We start from the raw sequence: 21,883 nt of genomic DNA, 5'->3' as shown, positions 1-21,883 counted from the left end.
GTTTGTCATCAGCCCACAGGGAAAGAAGTACAAGCATTAAAACAGTTTAAGTAATTTGATAAAGCAATCTTATGCCTGTGGATCCTAATAGTTTTTAAAAAGTGGTTACATATTTTTGTCTTTTAAATTTCATTTCTCCAGTAATTCAATTTTTAAACTTATTGAGGTCTAATTTACATAACCCCTTTCTCCTATTTTAGGTATACATTTAGGTGAGTTTTGGCAAATCTGTTCATCCATGTTATCATCAACAAAACATAATATAGAATATGCTCATCACTCTCCCAAATTTCTTTATGCCTAATCCAGGAAATCAGCCATTATGCCTAGCCCTAAGCAACAATGATCTGCTTTCTATTTTTACAATGAGATTTTCCTTTTCCAGAGTTGTTGTTGAGGCCGTTGTTCCCTCCCTTACATTGCTGAGTTATACTTCTATTCTATAGGTATTCATAATTTGTTTATTCAGTCACCTGTTGATGGATATTTGGGTCGTTAACAATTTGGGGACATTATGAATAAAGCTGTTATAAACATTAGTGTACAAGTCTTTCAGTGAACAGGTTTTATTTATCTTAAACAAATGCCTAGGATTGGACCATGTGCGGTAGCTCACCCCAGTACTTGGAAGCGGGTGGATCACCTGAGGTCAGGAATTTGAGACTAGCCTGGCCAACATGGTGAAAACCCATCTCTATTAAAAATACAAAAATTAGCTGAGCATGGTGGTGGGCACCCATTATCTCAGCTACTTGGGAGTCTGAGGCAGGAGAATTGCTTGAACCGGGAGGTGGAGGTTGCAGTGAGCTGAGATCACATCGTTGCCCTCCAGCCTGGGCAACAAGAGTGAAACTCCATCTCAAAAAACAAATAAAATAAATGCCTAGGATTAGAATCGCTGGGTTGTAACAAAAGTGTTTAACTTTTCCAAAGTAGTGTGCCATTTTACATTTCCACTAGCAATGTGCGTGACTTCATTTGGTTCATGTCACTGAGAACATGATAATGTGAGGTGTTAACTTTCGGCAGTTGTGATGTGTTTTTAGTGGTACTAGATTGTGACTTAGTGTTTCCTGTTAACTAACAATGCCAAATAGCTTTTCATATGCTTACTGGCCATATGTGTATCTTCTTTTATGAAATGTTTCTATGAATCCTTTGACCATAAATAATTTGATTGTCTTAGTGAGTTTAAAGAGTGCCTCATGTATTTTTGATATTAAATATCTTACCTTTGTAAGATACATTTTCAAATACCGTTAACATTGCAATAATCATTCAGTTAAAACTGATGCTCCTCGCTTAATGAGAAAGTATTATAAATCAGTGTGGTCAATTCAATCATCTTATCTTTGTATGATAAGTATGTTGCAAGTATTTTCTCCCAATCTGTAACTTGCCTTTTAGTTAATTATTATTATTTTTTAGAGACAGGGTCTTGCTCTATCACCCAAGCTGCAGTGTACTGGCGTGATCATAGCTCATTATAACCTCGAACTGCTGGGCTCAAACAATGTTCCTGCCTCAACCTTCTGAGTAGCCAGGACTACAGGTGCATGCTACTATGCTTGCCTAATTATTATTATCATTATTATTTTTGTAGAGAGGGTGTCTCATGATGTTGCCCAGGCTGGTATCAAACTCCTGGGTTCAAGCAATCCTCCCCAGTCTCCCAAAGCATTGAAATTAGATGTGTGTCACTACACCCAGCCTTGCCTTTTATTTTAATAGTATCTTTCCTTTTTTTTTTTTTTTTGAGATGAAGTCTTGCTCTGTCGCCCAGGCTAGAGTGCAGTGGTGCGATCTCAGCTCACTGCAACCTCCACCTCCTGGGTTCAAGCGATTCTCCTGCCTCAGCCTCCCAAGTAGCTGGGATTACAGGTGCCTGCCACTGCACCTGGCTAATTTTTTTTTTTTTGTATTTTTAGTAGAGACGGGGTTTCACCATGTTGGCCAGGCTGGACTCTAACTCCTGACCTCGTGATCCACCCGCCCTGGCCTTCCAAAGTACAGGGATTACAGGCGTGAACCACCGTGCCTGGCCAACTGTCTGTTTTTTTAATTAGAGACAGCAGCGTCTCGCTCTGTCACCCCCACAAGGCTGCAGTGCTGCAGCAGCAGAATCATAGCTCACTGTAACCTGAAGCTCAACTTGCACATGAACCTCGAATTTTAACCTAGGCTCAAACAGTCCTCCCTCCTCAGCCTTCTGAGTAGCTAGAATTACAGCTGTATACAAACATGCCCAGCTAATTTTATTTTAATTTTTATACTTTTGTAGAGATGGGGTCTTGCTATGTTGCCTATGCTGGTCTCAAAACTCATGGCCTCGTCCTGCCTCAGCCTTCCAAAGCACTAGATTTACAGGTAGGTATGAGCCACCACACTCTGCCTAGTTTTGCTTCTTTAATATCTAAAAAATCTTTGTCTACCCCAAGGTTATGATTTTTTTTTTTTTAAACGAGTCTCATTTTGTCGCCCAGGGTGGAGTGCAATGGCGCGAGCTACGCTCACTGCAACCTCCGCCTCCTGGGTTCAGGTGATTCTTCTGCCTCAGCCTCCTGAGTAGCTGGGACTACAGGTGCATGCCACCACGCCCGGCTAATTTTGTATTTATTAGAGATGGGGTTCACTATTTTGGCCAGGTTGGTCTTGAACTCCTGACCTCGTGATCTGCCCGCCTCAGCCTCCCAAAGTGCTGGCATTATAAGCGTGAGTTACTGCGCCCAGCTGAAATTTTTTTTGGTATAAGTTTTAGATTTTATATTAGGTCTATAATCCATTTTGTGTTAATTTTTATGTGTGGTATGAGGCAAGGGTTGAGGTTGATTTTTCTCCATGAATATATGCAGTTGTTCTAACATTTGTTGAAATAACTAACCTTTCCCTATTGAATTACCTCGGCACCTTTGTCAAAAATCAATGAGCCATATATGTGGGTCCATTTCTGAATTCTGTTCTGTTCATTGAACTATATGTCTATCCATATCTAAATACCACCTCTTGATTGCTGTAGCTTTATATAGTGAAGCTTTATATAGCACAGTGCAAGTTCTCTATAATTTTTTTTCCAAAATATTTTGGCTATTCTGTGTCATTTGCATTTACATATTTTATAATTAGCTTGTCTACAAAAAAAAGACTGCCAGAATTTTATTGGAATTGAATTTGTAGATCAACTTAGGAATAATTAACATTTACAAGATTTACATATACACAATTGAGTCTTAGGTCAGGCATGGTGGCTTATGCCTGTAATCCCAGCACTTTGGGAGGCCAAAGCATGAGAATCGCTTGTATCCGGGAGCCAGAGGTTGCAGTGGGCTGAGATCGCATCACTATACTCCAGCTTGGGTGACAAAGTGAGACTGTCTCAAAAATAAATGAAACCCAAAACAGAGTCTTCCAATCCAGAATTAATGGTGTATCTCTCCACCTACTTAGACTTTTTCATTTCTTTGCAAGTTCTGTAGTTTTCATTGATGGGTCTTGCACAAATTCTGCTTCACTTGTTCCTGTTTCATGTTAGTATTATTGTAAATGGTGATTTTAAAATGCCAATTTCCATTTATTTGTTTCTAGCATGTAGAAATAAAGTCAAACTTTGCATATTGACTTTGTGCCTTATCTTGCTACTTATTCTCATAGCTTTTTTGATTCTTGAGGGCTTTTAGCATGTCTGATGTCTTCTGTAGTTTTGTTGCAGTATGTATGCTTTTTATTTTTCTTGCTTTATTTCACAGGCTAGCATCTTCCATACAATTCTGAAAAAAAATGGTAAGAGCAGGGTACCTCTTTGCCTTTCCCAAATCTTGTGGGGAAGGAGGCAGAGTGGTGAGGGGCAACAAATGTGATGTGAATTGTTAAGTTTTTCCATACATACCTTTTTATCAGATCAAAGTTCTAGTTTGCTGAGAGTTTTAATCATGAATGGATGTTCAGTTGTGTATTTTTCTGCATCTATTGAGTTGATCATGTTCCCCCTCATTGTATTAATTTGGTAAATACTCATTCTTAAAATTCTTTTTTTTTTTTTTTTTTTTGAGACGGAGTTTCACTCGTTACCCAGGCTGGAGTGCAATGGCGCGATCTCAGCTCACCGCAACCTCCGCCTCCTGGGTTCAGGCAATTCTCCTGCCTCAGCCTCCTGAGTAGCTGGGACTACAGGCATGCGCCACCATGCCCAGCTAATTTTTTGTAGTTTTAGTAGAGATGGGGTTTCACCATGTTGACCAGGATGGTCTTGATCTCTTGACCTCGTGATCCACCCGCCTCAGCCTCCCAAAGTGCTGGGATTACAGGCTTGAGCCACCGTGCCCAGCCCTTAAAATTCTTGTAGTAATTCTTTTAAAAAACCTCAACTGTGGTGAAATATACGTAATATCAAATTTAGCATCTTAAATATAGATAAGTATATTCATTATGCAACCATCTCCAGCTTTTATCTTGCAAAACTGAAACTCTATACTCACTTAACAGTAACCTCTCATTTTCCCTTCCTGCTACTAATTGTTTTTATTTTACAAATGTTTGTCTGTGACAAATTGGAAACAAGAAAGTGCTCCTTCACTACAGAAAATTTTAAAAGCAGTGTTCTAAAGCTGTCAGTTTATTATTAGTAAAAAGCATTTTAAACACATACTTGGCTTGCAGATTAAACTCTAAAGCTGTACACAAAAAACTGAAGTCCTGGGAGAACAAATATACCTCATTAGTGTCCTGGCTGATTTTTCATCACTTCGAACTAGATACAATTAGATTGTGTATTTTTAAAGCAATTTTTTCTAACCATAACTTCCTATTTAAGCATGTCAATCAAAGTTTCATCATTGCTTCCCATAAAGAAAGGCATGAATTACTTTTTCCTGACCTCTTCCATTCTTCTATATTCTAGTTCTGGCTGAAGGAACCTGCTCATAGCCAACATGAACAGGTAATTTTTTTTTGTTTTTTAAAAAAAGCTTTACTAAAGGTTTACAGTTTAACAAGCCTTCTGACAGCTACTCAGTCTTACCACTTCATCTGTTACTATTCTAAAACTATTTGGCTTTGTAGATGGAATTTCTCTTAAAGAGATTAACCTACTAATTTTAGTTCAGTGGAATATGTTCTTCCCAAATTGACAGCTTTAAGTAAAAAAATGCATAGGAATCATATGTACAAATATCATAAGTGGACTGTCAGATTACTATCCAACAAAATATCCTGGGGATTTGAGATTTTGTTTTCAGGAAAAAGCTTTAAGCAACACAGAAACAATCTGTATAATAGTTTTATTTTTGTCATTTTACTATTTTTACATTTTATGCACAAATATTTTTTTATCTGCGTAAAAATAGAAAATAACTGTTTTATGTAAAATTACAAAACAAAACCACAAAGAAATACATAATTGTTATTATGACAGTATAAGTGTCGTTGTTATTTAAAGAGTAAAAATGTATGCAAAAGTCCTCCTCCCTTTTACAAAAGATTGAGAATTTTTTTTTTCCTGGCAGCAAGTGAAATACCGAAGTATCAGTATTTTTACACCCTTTAGATCTGAAGACATTAAGTTAGTCACAGGTTTGTTTTTGCAATTATGAATTTTAAAACATTTTTGTGCTATTTCAAGTTCTTTCTTAAAGGCAGTAGCATAAAATGATGAATATGAAAAACATCAGACCTCACAAAAATATTTGGTGGTACAATTCCAAAAATATTTGGTGGTACAATTCTTTTTGTATCATACTTGAGTATCACCATTAATCAGGGGAGAAAACTAAACAGTTTTTCCTAATTAAATGACATAGACTGATACAAAAATGAATGCGATCAATTTATCTGAAGATGAGACCACACATGGCAATTCTGCCTAATTTGTTTGATTTTCTGATATCAACACAAATATTTAGACTTTAGGCTAGTGAGATATGTATGAAAGTTGGCTCAATAAAAACTTTATATGAAAAACAAGTTTTAAAACATAAATGAACATTTCTTTTACTTATATTCTTGTACTTTTAAGGTACAAATGACCACTAATAATTCTTTCTTCCTTTGCATATACTGTAAATTCTATGAAAAATTCATATACAAAAATGAAAATGAATAGCATGAATTTTATTTTCTTTCTCAATATGTTATCTTTTAATAGAAGAAAAGACTACCTGGCTTTCTAATAACTGTAACCTCAGTAAGTAAAACAAATATTTTACAAACAATTTGAGGCAAAGTAATGAGTTTCTTGGATCAACTGGAGAAATTAGTCATATTACTTACCTACGTCGTCATGCATAAATGATGGTAAGAAAAAGCATCTGATCATGTATGAGCACTGTCTCTGTTCAAATTATGATGAGAAATAAAATGAAAATTGCCATAGAAAGAAAATGAATAAAATATGGTTTTAAAAAAAAAGCATATGGGAATTGCATAGATGAGAAAAAAATTTTCATTCTAGGGATCTAAAACAAATGCGTTTCTAACTTTAACAACATACACACACAGATATAATTGAGACATGTCTGTCATGTTGGCTAAAATTTTAATATATGTCTCCCCAAAAGCATTTTAAATATGAAAGCCAAGATTCTTAAGCTCTTGATGATATACCAGAAGGGTATACTTTATTGCTTTTTTAAAACTACAAGCAACTTGTCGGCTCCCTAGGCTGTAAGAGGATGTTACAAAACTTTCTAGCTGTCTATTTGTTATCTGAAGCTAGAGCTTCTGTATATTATTTCATATTGTTATTTTACTGATATTCTTACAACCACAGTGCCCAAATTGTACTAATAATTTGTCCATATATTCTCTTTCAAAAAAGTAAAAATGGAAATACTCTGCTCAGATACCCACTGCAGAAAGGACTTAATATAAATGAATTAAAAGAAAATGTTGTAGAAAAATTATGCTTTAAGATTACCAGAGAAAGAAATCAAAGATCCCTCTTCTCTCTCTCCCCTCTTCCTTAACCTTAAGATCCCTGCCTCTTAAGATTCATTCCAAACCACTACCAGAATTGCTAACAATGCCATCTTGCCTGTATTATCAATCATCTCCCTTTCTCCTAGTTAAGTCAAAAGCGTTACTGAGCTCTTAAGAAGCTTTTTAAGGGGACAGATTTAAAAAAAACAATAAAGGAGAAGGTACTTAAATATTTGAGAATCAACATTCTCAAATCTGTAAGAGGATTAATTATTATATGAGACTGGCAGATAGCCAGTCTCATATAATAATTCGTGCTTAATATCTTAAATGAGACATTTCTAGCCATTTTTGTTTAGTGTTAGCTTGTATAAGGAATGTCATATATGCAGTAATTAGAAATCTTAAAATGAGTTATTTAATAACTTCTGCATGTCTTCATGTATAAAATGATCAACTGAATATGTATATAGACATGTATACACACATATATTCAAAAGAAAAGTAGAAAAGTATTGTTTTAAAGAGAAGACTGCCTATAACAGAGGTCAAATTTTCCTTTTAAAACTATTTGCAAGTAATTTACTAATGCCTTGAAAGGTAAAGTACTGCTGACTGATTTAAAGTCTTCATTTTATCAGAAACACAGAAATATAAGCTGCTTTGCATAATAATCTGGCACTATAGGGTAATTTAAAAAAAAAAAAAAAAGGACGCCATAACAAACCAAACCAAACCTTTATTTTTGGGTTCAGGTATACCTTTTCAGTTTTTTAAATCTCTGACAGGAAAAACAGAGATCATTTTATAATTTCTGTAACAGCTGGTTTATTAGAATTAAATGCGTCTCTCAAAATAATTTAAATTCTTGGTCTGACATGAATAATCTATTCAGAAAATCCTTAAAACTGGCTTGAGTTAATAAGCCAGATTTAAACCTCGATCTCCTCCTTCAGCACTGCTCTTCTGCCAGTCAAATTCTTACTGTCCTTTGCTTGCAAATATATAAATAACCTGATAGTTTAGTAATTTATTAATATAATTTTATTCGCTATGAACATTTTAGCTCTGCTTGATTAGATGAAACAGGCACATGCTTTAGCTGAGAAATTCCATTTTCTGGTTCTAGGTAAAGCAACATCTAAAGCAGCAGAGAGGGGAAACAGTTATATTTTCAAAAATAGTTAAGCCAGACTGTTTCCTGGAGATACTTCATTTATTTTTCATTTTCAGATACTACTGGCTATTTTTGGTAGGGCTACACATTAATACTGACCAGTTTAGCTTTCCTGACTGTTAACAAACTATTCCACAATGAACCTGCCTTCACGCTGCAGACACTGTGGAGATAATTTAACATACACATATTCTAAAATATATGCTTAAAGTAAAAAGATCCAAATTCACAAGAGTATGAAATATTTATAAAAAAAATCATGCATCAGATTGTACAGTCTAGAAATAAAAGAAGATTCAAATTTGATAATAAAGGTAAGAGCTATACTTGCTCTAAACATTTTAAGAAAGACTGTGGAGTCCCAGAACGTACTGGGGCTCAGTTATCCTTTTCTGTTTGCAGAGAAGCAGTAGCCAGAGCTACTGCTGTGACTGGCTGGGCAATTCCATGGAGCTGCATCTTTGCAAGTTTCTTCTGTTCACACTCTGTGACCAAACGGTTCAACTCTGCTGCACTGTATCCAATAAGAGTCTTCAAGTCACAGACAAACTTGTACACAAATCTCTTTCCTTGAACCTTACAGATCATGTCCCCATCATAATAATATCTTTAAAAAGAGAAAAAAAATTAGACGTCATAAAAAAATAAATAATTCAGATTTCTTACAATAGTTTACAGACTAGTCCATAAGCAGAAGCCTAGTAGAATACTGCATCCTCCACAATGGCAACTGATATTGAAGTTATATAGAATATTTAATGCTACTATCAAAGGAAACATCCAAACATTATTTACTAAAATTTCAATGTTCAGTACTCCAAAAACTCTGCGCATTCAACTTTCAAAACATATTTCCAACAATTAGGATAACACATTGATTTAAAAATAATTATTAAACAAAATAAAAACTTTGAGAGCAGCAGTAGAGCCTAAGAACAAGAGCATTGGAGTAAGAAAGCCAAGATTGAAAACCTAACACTTTTGAGACCATAGGAGTCGTATTTCCCAGGGCAGGCAGACTGCAAAGGCCTTATTTTAAAATTACAATGCTCACTGACAAAGGGCTATTACAAAAGGAACAACTATTTGCAAAAACTATTTGCAAAAGTACCAGTGATATAAACTTATCACATTTATATCAAGGATAAAAGTCACTTGGCTTAATCAAGAATCTATTAATTAAAAGACTAACTTACATACAGGAAATTGGGAAATTGTCATCTTTCTCTAATTCCAGAATAGCAAAAGGAAAATAGTTATGTTTGATTTCCCAGTAAGAGATATAACACACTGGGCAGTCTGATAGTTTCCATTTATGTCAATTACATTAGTATAAAATTTGGATCTCGGCTCACATACCAGCAATTGCATGCCTTTCAGTTAAGAATGCTGTAGGTATTTCAATTTCTTTAAAAAATTTCTATATTAATATGTAAGATTATACATAAAAGGAAAATGGAAAAGGAAAGAGGTTTTATAATCTAGGAGGAAAATGGAGTTGGCATAATCACATTTCGTGGTAAGAGGTGATAAAAAGAAACAAATATCCACACACAAATTTGAATTTTACTTAATACTTCCTTTGATCTAGTAGATGCATCACAACTGTAAATAGTAGCATTCATTCCACTTGTTCACTCCCTAAAATGAAGAAAGTAGAGAGATACACAATACCTATATTTCATGGATATGATTTCTTTTCTTCCCTCTTTTTTTTGAACTTGTATTTTTTTAACCTTTTTAATTGTGAGCTATATCACATAAACAAAAGGACACAGAAGTGAACAGCTCAGTGATTTATTACAAAGTGAACATTCATTCACCTGTTAAGTATCACTCAGGTCAAGAAACAGAACACTGCCAGCACCTAGAATCCCCTTTATGTCCCCTCCTAATCATTCCCCAAATCCTGGCTGTAAAAGGTAAGTACAAGCCTGTTTCATGATAGTAATTTCATTGCTTGTCTTTGTATTTTTGTCACCCAAACATACATCCCTAAATACTGGAATTTACTTTGCCTGTTTTTTTAAATTTTACTAAATAAATGTAATCATACAGATTTGGTCGTTTGGGTCTGGATTCTGTCACTGAACATTATGCTTGTGAGGTTCACTGATGTCATTTGTAGCAGAAACTCGGTTTTCAAGAATGCAAGGTATTCTTGTATGAATATATCATAACTGATTGATTTATTCACTCTACTGTTGATAGACATATGGGTTGTTTCTGGGGTTTGGATGTTATAAACAATCTGCTATGAACGTGCATGAGCACACAAGTACACTTCTGTTTGATATATACGAAACAATTGCTTAGGGGAGCAACTGCTGAGTTACAGGTTACAATTTACATTCCTGTCAAAAGGATAGAAGCATTCCCATTGCTCCATATCCTCAACAGGCTTGGTTCTGGCAATCTTTTAAATTGTAGCCATTCTAGGTGGTGTGTTGTGCCATTTAATTATGGTTTTCAATTGCATTACTCAGAATACCAAAGAGGCAGTACACCTTTGCATATAGTCATTGGCCATTTGGATAATCTCTAGCCTGAGGTGTCTATTCAAGTCTCTTGCCCATTAAAAAGCCGATTTGTAAGAATTCTTTAGATATTCTAGATACTTCTGTCAGATATGTGTGGCTCTCTTAAAGAGGCTTTCAACAACCAAAAGTTCCTAATTTAAATAAAGTCCAATTTATTGATCTTTTCCTTTAGAATTAAATCCTTCTGATTCTGTTTAAATGTCTCCCTACCACCACAAGTTATGAAAGTATCTCCAGATGCTTTTCTATTTTACTTTTTACACATGTAGAGCTACAAACTACATGGAATTGATTTTTGTCAACTTTTACTTTTCCCCTGGAGATGGACAGTAAATTATTCCCAGCAATGATGATTGAAAGCAGGTATTTTCCTCATATGTTTTCTCCCCACTGCCATTTCTTTAAATCAAATTCGTATGTATTGCTGATTCTATTTTGGTTCCCTATTCTACTATATGTCCTGTTTGTCCTGAGCAAATAGCATAACTGTCTTATTACTGTAAATTTAGAGTCAGTCTCAATATGCTGTGGGATAAGTCTTTCCACTTTGCTAATTTTCAGGTGTCCTGACTACCATGGTACGTTCTAGTCCCACGTGAATTTTACAATTATCTTTCCAAGTTCTATGAAAAAACTTAGAGCTTTCAAATCAAAATTCAGTGCTGCACTGAACCTTAGATCAATCTGGGGAGAACTACATCTTAATTATTAATTCTAACAATTTACCTGTAATTTTGAGGGGACTTGTATGTACACAATCTGTATCAACTTTCAAAAATGGCAGCTCTAATTCTGATTATATACAAAAAATCTAGCCAGTTTGCAATGTGTTTGAGACTGAATGACAAATGATAAGCATACTGAAAACTAAACATTTTAGTTACTTATGAACTCTGAGGAACAACAGGTCATTCAGGAAAAGAAAAATAATCATGGTCAACTATGTTATAGTAGTTACATGGCCATAATACTGTAACAGTAACACTGGCTGAACCAAAATTTCCCTATAGTTTCATGGGAATTGAGATGAAGGGATGGAAAGGGGAAAGGAGAGAGAGAGAGAAAAAGAGAGAGAGTGAGAGTGTGTGTGTGTGTGTAAGCTAAATCACAATCTTTCAGTGTGAAAATGGCCACGTGAAATATGAAGCAGTAAACGCATGCAATTTAGAAAAACTGGTAAACTGCAGAACTACTTTACTATATTCACTCTCCCAAAAAATCAGACATAATTCCATGATATTCTTATATATCCGTCTTCTCAGATACTAATTTGTACCTACTGAATTTCCATCATTGTAGTAGGCATAATTTCGGATAATTTCTGTTGAAAAACTTCATACTACTTATGGAAAATCTGTATCGACGTAAAGGTTGGATATCCAGATTTAGGCAGATTGTATAGAAAATGGGTATTTTGCATTTAATTGTAAAAACACAGGACAGTATCTACTTACTCATTAAAAATTAACAATTCACTATGCAAATAATAAAAACCTCAAAAATAAAACATGTTGTTTTTGGACACAGTATTATATGCTTTCAAATCAGATAAAAATAAACTTAATTAAAAAAAAAATACTGTACCTCAAACTTATTAAGATCTTTTTAAAAGTTTTTAATATCATTACATTACAATGCTTACATCTAGAATAAGAAGCTATTTTTTAGAAAGGCCTAATAACAGAAAAAAAAAGTAATAAAGGCTTACCTTAATGCACGACTGAGTTTCTCATAGTTCATCGTAGGCTTATTTTTACGTTGTCCCCATTTTTGTGCAACCAGTTCAGGCTGGTTTAGCTTAAATTCACCTTCATCACCAACCCAAGAAATACAGTCTCGAGCATCCTTATCAGTAAGAAGTTCTAGCAAAAACTGCCATAGTTGGATTTGGCCATTGTTTCCTAAATTGGTAAGAGGAACAAAGCATTGGCTATAGTGTTACAGATATGCCCAAGGCAAAGGCAACAAACTGGTCCCTTGGTTGAAATCTTAGCTGTGGCAAAAACAAGTTTTGTTTTTCTAGAAGTGCTGTCTAAATATTGCCAGAGGCATGGTCCAAACTCACATTTTTCATACAGTGAAATAAAACAAAATATACCCAATTAGATACATTTTATAAATATGAGAAAATACAAAAATACCTGTTCTGTTCCCAGGTGAGCTTCTGTCTTCTCCTGAAATCCTTGGAGCTCTTTGTACTTTAGCTGCCTTTGTACTACTATTTATAACTTTAATGGTAGTCGGTGTAGCAGATTGCACTGATGCTGGAATAATTTGCACAGCTGCAAAGACAGATAAGGGGAATTTTTTCTTTCAATACAAGCAGAAAAAAAAAAAATTAAAGACATCAGTTTAATACCCAGCAAATAACCCCAAGAAAGGACTTCACTACAGAAAGCCTCAACCCATAGTTTCAAACAAAATCACGAAAAAGTTCAGAGGGTTAAGTATGATGTTTGCATTACAGTTTGTGCATCTTAACTTAGTGAGTAAGAGCTAGTATCCTTATTTAGAAATAACTTAGTGGTGCACACACATTAGACAAAGAGTATTTAAACATGTTTTAAAACATTTGTTCATAAAAACAGTTTGTCAAATATTGTAGAATATGTGGACAAATGAGAATTCACACCAGCACTTTGAGACGCTGGCAATACCTGAAATAAGGCTGAAAGGATGGAAACCCTATGACACTAACTTCTCACATATGTTGTTACAAATATTCACTGAATGATGTTCACAGCATTTAAAAAATACTACACAGCAGTGAAAATGAATAAAGCGGCTGCAAGTATTAACGTAGGTAATTCTCAAATGATAAAAGTTATAAAGGAGTATGTACAATGTATTATCATTTTACAGAAAATGTTTAAACATGTGCAAAACAATGCTATACAGTATTTATGGTTACAAAGTTGGTAAAAATATATGCAGAGAATAATAAACATAAAATTCAAGATAATCAACTCTCTGGTAGGAGAGAGGAAAATAAAATCAACAGGTAAATTTGGTATATACAATTTTATTTTTTATCATGTACACAGGTGCTATACTTTGTGTATCTCAAATTCTTCATTAAAAATTGCGGCTGGTTGGCAGGATATTGTGGCATGTGTATTCGTATCTCCGGTAAAATATGGTCAAAAGCTTATGGTGTAAGCAGAAAAGAAAGATCTGTGCTGAAAAGAGAAAAAAGAATGCCCCAAAGGAGCTCAGCAGGCTTAAAAGTATTCTCAAACTAGACAGTAATGTTTTCATGAAAGATGTTTAAGAGACAGCAACTGTGGTGGTAACCAAACCCAAACATGCCAAGAGAAAATGCAGTATGAGGTAAAACATGGAAAAGATGACATGAAAATGCAGACTGATATTAAGAAAAACAAAAAGACTCTTCTAAACAAACATGTACAGTACCCAATATGGATGAACCAAAGGTGAAGAAAAAGGCTGAAGGCAAAGTGACAGAAAAAAAAAAAGGGAAAAGCCAAGCAAAAGTGAAGGTGGTGAAGGGTTTGGCCTGGTAAACTCTTAAAACCTTGGAAAATGCCAGATGGCACAGATGATCAATTGGAATGCATACAAATGTATACTTTGACTGCAATTTCTACCAAACGAAAACTATTTGTTTTCCTATTTTAACGTGGCCCTTTTCTTCATTTCAAACACAGTATAACTCCTCAAGTTTGTTTTGGAAGCTTGAATAAAGTATTTTCTTTGTTGTATCCAAGCCATATTGATATTTTAATTAGATGCTACCCAATATCCAGTTATTATCAGGCATAAAAGTTCTGTTAGGTATGAATGAGGTTAGCATTGTTCTTATGACTTGGTAATTAACAGTCAGTAAAGACGAAACAAATAACAAATTTTAGTGAACACAGATATGAAAAAAGCTGTTATCATTTAAAAACACAACATTAGTGGAGCTTATAAAGTACTTGTGTAGAACTTGGATTCCACAGAATAAAAGATATTTTGTGTGCAGAAAAAAAATTAATTTTCCTTTTTACTACCTTGCAGTATCAAATATTTCTTATTAATAAAAATATTATAGGTAAGAATACTCACGTTGATCAATTGTAACTATTTCATTCATCTGTTGTTCCTGACTTGCCAATACATCTGAAGAAAATACAAAAATCTGTTTTTATTTAAAACCAAAAATACAAAACCCCCACTCTAATAAAACTCAATAAACATGATTCTTTTAAAAAGAACTCCACAATTAAAACCAAAACACTGAAAAACTGAAACTTACTGGCATAAAAACCTTAAAAATATTTGATAGTCACTTTATAAGGAAAAGATACCTTTAAGAGAAGTAACACAGGAAAAAGCTCCAATGTAAGTTTTAGTGTTCAGTAAAGTTCTGCAGAACATTGTTTTCTAAATGTAAATATTTGTATCTAAATCTGTATAAAACCATGTAAAAATATGGAAATCTTCAAGATCAGATTAAATATAAAATATACACTAAAATGAAGTTATTTAGATATATATCTCCACCAAAAAGGTCTCCTTCCCATTATCTGTTTGTTATAATATCTTTTGACTAAAGCTGCTTAACCTTTATAATGCTTCTACTTAAAGACAGCAAATTTTCAATACAATTGTAGTGGTCCTAAATGTCTGAATTAAACTAAATAATTTAATGTCTAAAAATACAGCTCCCAACATAAAAATATTATAAGGTCCTAAGATAAGCCTTTACAGAACAATTCATTACTTATCTGTTGCTATTGTCTACTTAAATGTTATTCTTTACCTCTCACAAGAATTGCACATCCCAGTCTCTATTACTTCAGCCTACTTTGTGCCCATCATAAATTGCATGCCTCTCTTTTGAAACTGAAACTATACCCTCCAGCAATCATTCTGGGTACTGAGGCCTCTCAAGAGGACTCTGCTAAGGGTGCCTTGCCAGGATCCAGTTCCAGACACACAGCTGGAAAAGGTTAGGGAAGTAAAAAGAGGTCTGAATCCTATCAGATGGGAGCTTTGAGGGTCCGAAGACTGGGGACTTAAAACAATTATATGACACTGGTTTCAGACAGATCTGGATTCAGTTCTTAGTTCTGACTATATGACTTTGGTAAAATTACCAACCTTTTTCAACATTAACTTCCTCATGTTTAAATTAAACATCTATACTTATCGCCTCATGAGGTTATTGTCAGGATTAAAGGAACATGTTTTTAAGAAGCACAGAGCACTAAACAGTTACTTTTTCAGTCAACTGACCACCTCACTGTTTTATCCAGACTCCTAGTTCTAAGCATTCTTCTCCAGAACTGTGGTCTTTCTTGATTAAAAAACAAAAACAAAAAAACAAAAAACACCTTATATTTGCAGTAAAATTTCTCAGAATTTTATAAAAGTTCCTCAAAGACGCAGAGTGCTACTGAAATTGAAACTTTCATTTGAGGCTAAAGGAACCTCGCCTCAAAGGAGGCAAACGAAAGCATCACCAATCACACAGCACAGGCGTGATCAACTTGTAAAATCACCTTCTAAGTCCTAATTCTCATATTGGAGTTTGGTCTGTTTCCTTAGAAGGCAGACCACGGGAGGAAAAAAAAGACTGGTCCAAGATCAATCTCTTCAGAGAATAAGCACTCTGAATATCATATTCCTCCCTGGAGCCCCCAAATCCATGCTGCTATGCACAAAGGAAGCAGTCTTGAGAGGCAAAGTCCTGGTGCATACGGAGCCATTTTATGAAGAAACATTAGACACTACGGGAATAAAACAATTATTTTTGCTTTTTTTTTTTTTTTTNACTGAATCCCTTCTGGAACTAGGCAGGGAGACAATCAGTAGACTGACTGATATAAGACAGAATGAAATGATAGTCACTGCCTTTCACTGAGTACTTCCTATGTGCCATGGATGACCCTAGACATTGTCTTTTTTTTCTTCTTTGAGATGGAGTTTCACTCTTGTTACCCAGGCTGGAGTGCAATGGCGCGATCTCGGCTCACCGCAACCTCCGCCTCCTGGGTTCAGGCAATTCTCCTGCCCCAGCCTCCTAACAATTATTTTTTCTAAAGAAACCCTTAGCAAACTGAGACCTTTCTTTGCCTTTGGTGACAGAAGACAGATATTCACACCGAGAAGGACATCGTGGAACTGGTAGTACTGGAACATTTCCTAATTATCCTCCCCATGGACAGCAGGACTTGGATGAAGTTTCAACATAAGGGGGACTGCAGGCAGGTGGTGGCTCAGGTGAATAATCTAATACAAATATCTGAAGAAGGAGCTCTACCTCTTCCATACTACTGCTTCTTGAGAGATCATTGAGGATGGATAGTAGAGGCTGGGTTATTATCAAACAGTTCTGTCCCAGAATCAGTGCCTTTTACAGATATGCTGCACACTTCTCTCTATAGGAGGGACCAGAGTACAGCAGTGTGTTCAAGAAACCCTGTTCTGAGAAGTCAGACTTGTTAATTCTAGCAAGTCTGTTAGAAATACGCTTACACATCATCCTGCCCATCTCCCAATTCTGAACTGAGCACTAGATTTCCAAGCCAGATGGGATTTCCCTGCCCGGGCAGAGTGAAGAACCATGGCTGGATCACCAAGAAATTCTGTGAGACACTCAGCTAGGCTATGGGACTTTGTTGCTTTAAAAGACAAAGCAACAGTTCCAAAACAGAGCTTTTCTGAGGAAGGCTCATTCAACTGCATGGAAATGAAAAGATATACAAGACACCTTTGACTTCTGTTCTAGGAAGTTTGAGAAGCAATAAAGGAACCAAAAAGAGACAGCCACAACAAAGAGCTGACCTGAGAGAGAATGGAAAAATGTGGGTTTGGGAAAAATGAAACGATCACTATACACTATCCTTGCTGTATTCTTGAGAATTCTTACAAGAAAGTGTTTCAATAAACATGACTCACATTTTTCACAATTCAGAATTTACCTTATTCATTTCAAAACCTCTGCAGGGAAGGAAATCTGTGAAACCAAGGACAAAGCTTCAACCAGGACATTCAACTTATTTATCTAATAAGAACTGAAATAGGAAATAAATGCTACAAATACAATGAATGTACTGTCTTTTAGTATCATACTTTTTTTTTCTTTTTGAGACACAGTCTTGCTCTGTCACCAGGCGCCAGGCTGAAGTGCAGTGGCGCAATCTTGACCTACTGCAATCTCTGCCTCCTGGGTTCAAGCAATTCTCCTGCCTCAGCCTCCTGAGTAGCTGGGACTACAGGCGCACACCACCACGCCCAGCTAATTTTTGTATTTTTTAGTAGAGATGGGGTTTCACCATGTTGGCCAGGATTGTCTCGATCTCTTGACCTCATGATCCGCCTGCCTTGGCCTCCCAAAGTGCTGGGATTACAGGCGTGAGCCACTGCGCCTGGCCAGTATCATAGATACTTTAAAAAAAACCTGAGAGAATCCTTATGAAAGTAAAGTTATAGATATAAACAATGAAGAAATGCCTCTCTCCAGAGCTCATTTCTTATTCACCAGCAGAGAAAGCACTTTGAACTCCTGACCTCAAGTGATGCTCCCACCCCAGACTCCCAAAGTGCTGGGATTACAGGAGTAAGCCACTGCATCTGAGCAAAAAGATCACCTTGAATGAAAATTGCAAGCATTAAATCAATGTGGAAAATCCCTCAACCACAGCTCTCCCCTTATTGGGTATATAATAGAACAAAATGCTACCGATAACATTTTCATCCACAACTGATAGAAAAGCAACGTCAGAGTTTGTCGTATTCATGGGTTCTAAAAAATATGTGGGTCTGGCTAGCATTTCTGATATGCAAAACTGTCAAGGAATGGGTTGCTTTCAGTGTCTTAACAGTTACTGAAATATAAGATGGATTGAAATTCAAGCAGAAATAATTTACATTTGCGCTCTTGTTTTCTTAAACAGCCAAGTAGTTTCCAATTCCCCTCCCCCCCCTTTTTTCAATTGAGATGGAGTCTTGCTCTGTCACACATGGTGGAGTGCAGTGGCATGACCTCGGATCACTATGACCTCCGCCCTTCAGGTTCAGGTGATCCTTTCGCCTCAGTCTCCCAAGTAGCTGGGACCACAGACATGTACCACCTTGCCCAGCTATTTTTTGTGTTTTTAGTAGAGACGGGGTTTCACCATGTTGGCCAGGCTGGTCTTAAACTTCTGGCCTCAAGTGATCTGCCTGCCTTATCTTCCCAAAGTGCTGATCCAATTTCTTTACATGGTCACTTAATTATAATAATGTCTGAAGCTTCGTAAGTTATAAATGGAAACACTTATAACCAGTGGTTTCCAATTCAAGAAAGTGGTTACACACACTTCCCTCTCGCTTGACTCTATTCAGTTAATAGTAAAGACTTGAAAAAAGACTTAATCTCATCAGTAATGAAGAGAATGCGAAGGAAGCCACCTGTAAACAAACGATCTTAAGTTTCTAGATGAGCTGTAAATGTAAGACCTGATCAAAAGGAAGGCAACAAATAGAATACATGAAGAGGGCTAAGTGTAGGGCACAGCATCTGATTTAAGAACTTGAATTCTAATGTTAGCCTGAGCTTGAATCCTGGCTCTGCCACTTCCTAGCTGTGACTTTGTGAGGTTCTCAAAGCCTCACTTTCCTATCTAAAAAATAAGGAAAGTAATGATTTGTGGCATTACCATAGGAATTAAATGAGATAACATATAGAGCTTTCAGCATAGCATTATACAGTAAATAAATGTTATTACTGCTTATTATTTATCATCAGTAAACAGTTAAGATGAAAACAAAGTTATAAGGAAATAAAATTATGCTTAAGTTACAATGTAAATAAATAACTGTAATTTCATACATTTTCGGAGAAGTTCCAGATGACTCCAGAGAATTTCTCCCCGAGGAACCCGCTGAAAAAAATCTTCTTGGTTGAGACTACATAATTCTCTTCCAGAAATGTTGAGTGTGGTGAGGTCTATATCGGTCATGCTGAATTCCTTCATTACCCAGACCACCCAATGCAGGACTTGGTCTGTGGACCACTGTATGGGATCTAGAGAGAAAAATATTAACATTTTAGATGCTCTATAAATTTACAGTTAACTTGTCAATATACACACATATGTTTTCTTTCCTCAAATAAGTGAGGTAAATGTATATGAAGAAAAAAACATTATGCTGTAATTTTCTTCTCAGTTCCTTTTCAATTTCTTAATCTAAATTTCTGATGGAGTCACTTGGTTCAACCTCAGTTGGAACTGTATCAAGAAAAACAAAATGCAAAATTGCTCTCCAGTGGGCCAAATGAAAGAATAAAACATGAGATTATTCTGGAGAGAATGAAGTAAATTATCCAAGTTTAAAAAAATTTGCAGTTGCATTGAAAAAAAATCAAAAAAGGATTCTAGGAAGTTAGCTTTATTCTCCAAAATATGAACCAGATCCTCTTTCCTCCCTCATGAGGTTGCTCACTGCAACCTCTGCCTCCCAGGTTCAAGAGACTTTTGTGCCTCAGCCTCCCAAGTAGCTGGAATTACAGGCATATGCCACCATGCCCAGCTAATTTTTTATTTTTAGTAGAGACAGCGGTTCACCATGTTGGCCAGGCTGGTCTCAAACTCCCGGCCTCAAGAGACCCACCTGCCTCGGCCATGAGTCACTGTGCCTGGCCTAAAGCGACTAATTATTAAATGTGAAAAGATGAGCAAAAATAATTAGATATTTGAGAGAGATTAAAAACAAAACAAACAAAAACCACAAGAAAAACAGAATCCAGAAGAAACAAATACTGCAGTAAAACTTTTTTAAAGTTAAAAAAAATATATAATCAATAGACTCAGAGAAGGAGGAGAAAACATGATTGGCAATATAAGATCAGAATGCTACAGAAAGGAACAAAAATAAAGAGCCCTTGTAAATTAAAATTAAAAATCAGGTTATATTATAAAGACAAGAAAATCTGGCACCAAGTAGTGCAGATAGGTAAGATGAAAAATAAGCAAGAAGAAAGATGCTGCAGATCAATCCAAGAGATTCAACAGGAATTCCAGAAAAAAGAACACAGAGGCAATTATCAAAATAATGCAGTAAGAGCATCCAGAACTGAAGGCTACAATTATCAAGATCAGGGCTGTCCAACAGATATATAATGCAGACCATTATGTAATTTTAAATTTTCTAATAGTTACATTTAAAAAGTTGGTGAAATACATCTTAATACCTGTATTTTAACGTGCCAAATGTTATTTCAACTGGTATTCAATATAAAAAACAAAAGATTTTATATTATATTTCTTTTAATGGGTATTTTACGTTTACAACACATCTCAATTTTGATCAGGGACACCTCAAGTGCTCACATGTGATTAGTAGCTACAGTTCTGGTCAGTGCAGAGATAGAGTGAAATTCTACATGAACTGTCTGATTCCATAGCTCTCTTTCAGTTCCATAGGTAAGCTCTATCATTTATTGTGTTTTTTAGGTTTGGTTTAAGGAAAGAAAAAAATGTCCTAGAGAAAAACAGTAGTTCTGTAATAATACAGCTTATCTTTCATCAGCCCTGTTCCCAGGGTACAACCTTGTCTCTAAAAATAAAAAAAGGACAAAAAAACCCCAACAATACTATTTCACTTACAAATACACTCAGGTCCCCACCAACTCTTGGACCATCAGTATTATTTGTTATCCAGCATTCTTACTCATCTGCCCCCATTTCTAAGATGTCTATTTTTTATAATTCTGTTTTGTCTCACCAACTCGTTACTTTTGTCTAAATCTAAGAATGATCCTTTGATCATAGAATCTGAGATATCAGTCAGATCCTTTGATTTTCTCAGCAGCATCTGAGAGTCCTGACAATTCAAACTCCCCTCAATTTGAGTGACATCATACATATCAGTTCTTACTTTCTATCTCTTTGGTTATTTCTTGTCTCCCTTTTCTCCAACCCTAAATTTTTATAGGGTTTAGGAAATAGGCTTTAATTGTGTGTTCTTTTCCATTTCTTGCTCTCCATCAGGGACTACATATACTTTTATAGTTTCAAATACAAATTCATGTGAATGAGTCTCATATAACATCTCCAGCCCAAATCTTCTATAGCTGGAACCATTAGTATGAACTTTCACTTCAAAATCAAGTGCTATCCACCTTCTTTTGAAAAAAACATTTCCTGGCTGGGCGCGGTGGCTCAAGCCTGTAATCCCAGCACTGTGGGAGGCCGAGGCGGGTGGATCACGAGGTCAAGAGATCGAGACCATCCTGGTCAACATGGTGAAACCCCGTCTCTACTAA

At 35.6% G+C, this 21,883-nt stretch overlaps 1 protein-coding gene and 1 pseudogene across 3 annotated transcripts in view; one reads left to right on the top strand and one right to left on the bottom strand.

The window, feature by feature from the left end:
• Nucleotides 1–5,260: 5,260 nt before the first annotated feature.
• The window catches only part of GABPA (GA binding protein transcription factor subunit alpha), a 36,091-nt gene continuing 19,468 nt past the window's right edge, over nt 5,261–21,883 (bottom strand). For all 3 annotated transcript variants that reach the window (XM_017541892.2, XM_017541891.2, XM_017541894.2), the window contains exons 6-10: nt 19,448–19,642; nt 14,695–14,748; nt 12,768–12,908; nt 12,335–12,527; nt 5,261–8,693 (exon numbers count right to left, since the gene is read on the bottom strand). In XM_017541892.2, coding sequence (XP_017397381.1) covers nt 8,465–8,693; nt 12,335–12,527; nt 12,768–12,908; nt 14,695–14,748; nt 19,448–19,642 — 812 coding nt within the window. In that variant the 3' untranslated portion in view covers nt 5,261–8,464. The remainder of the gene's footprint in view (nt 8,694–12,334; nt 12,528–12,767; nt 12,909–14,694; nt 14,749–19,447; nt 19,643–21,883) is intronic.
• On the top strand, nt 12,918–14,150 carry LOC108313500 (annotated as a pseudogene).

This window comes from Cebus imitator, unplaced genomic scaffold (genome assembly GCF_001604975.1).
Source record: "Cebus imitator isolate Cc_AM_T3 unplaced genomic scaffold, Cebus_imitator-1.0 Scaffold138, whole genome shotgun sequence".
NCBI lineage: Eukaryota > Metazoa > Chordata > Mammalia > Primates > Cebidae > Cebus > Cebus imitator.
This window is presented reverse-complemented; position numbering and strand designations above follow the sequence as displayed.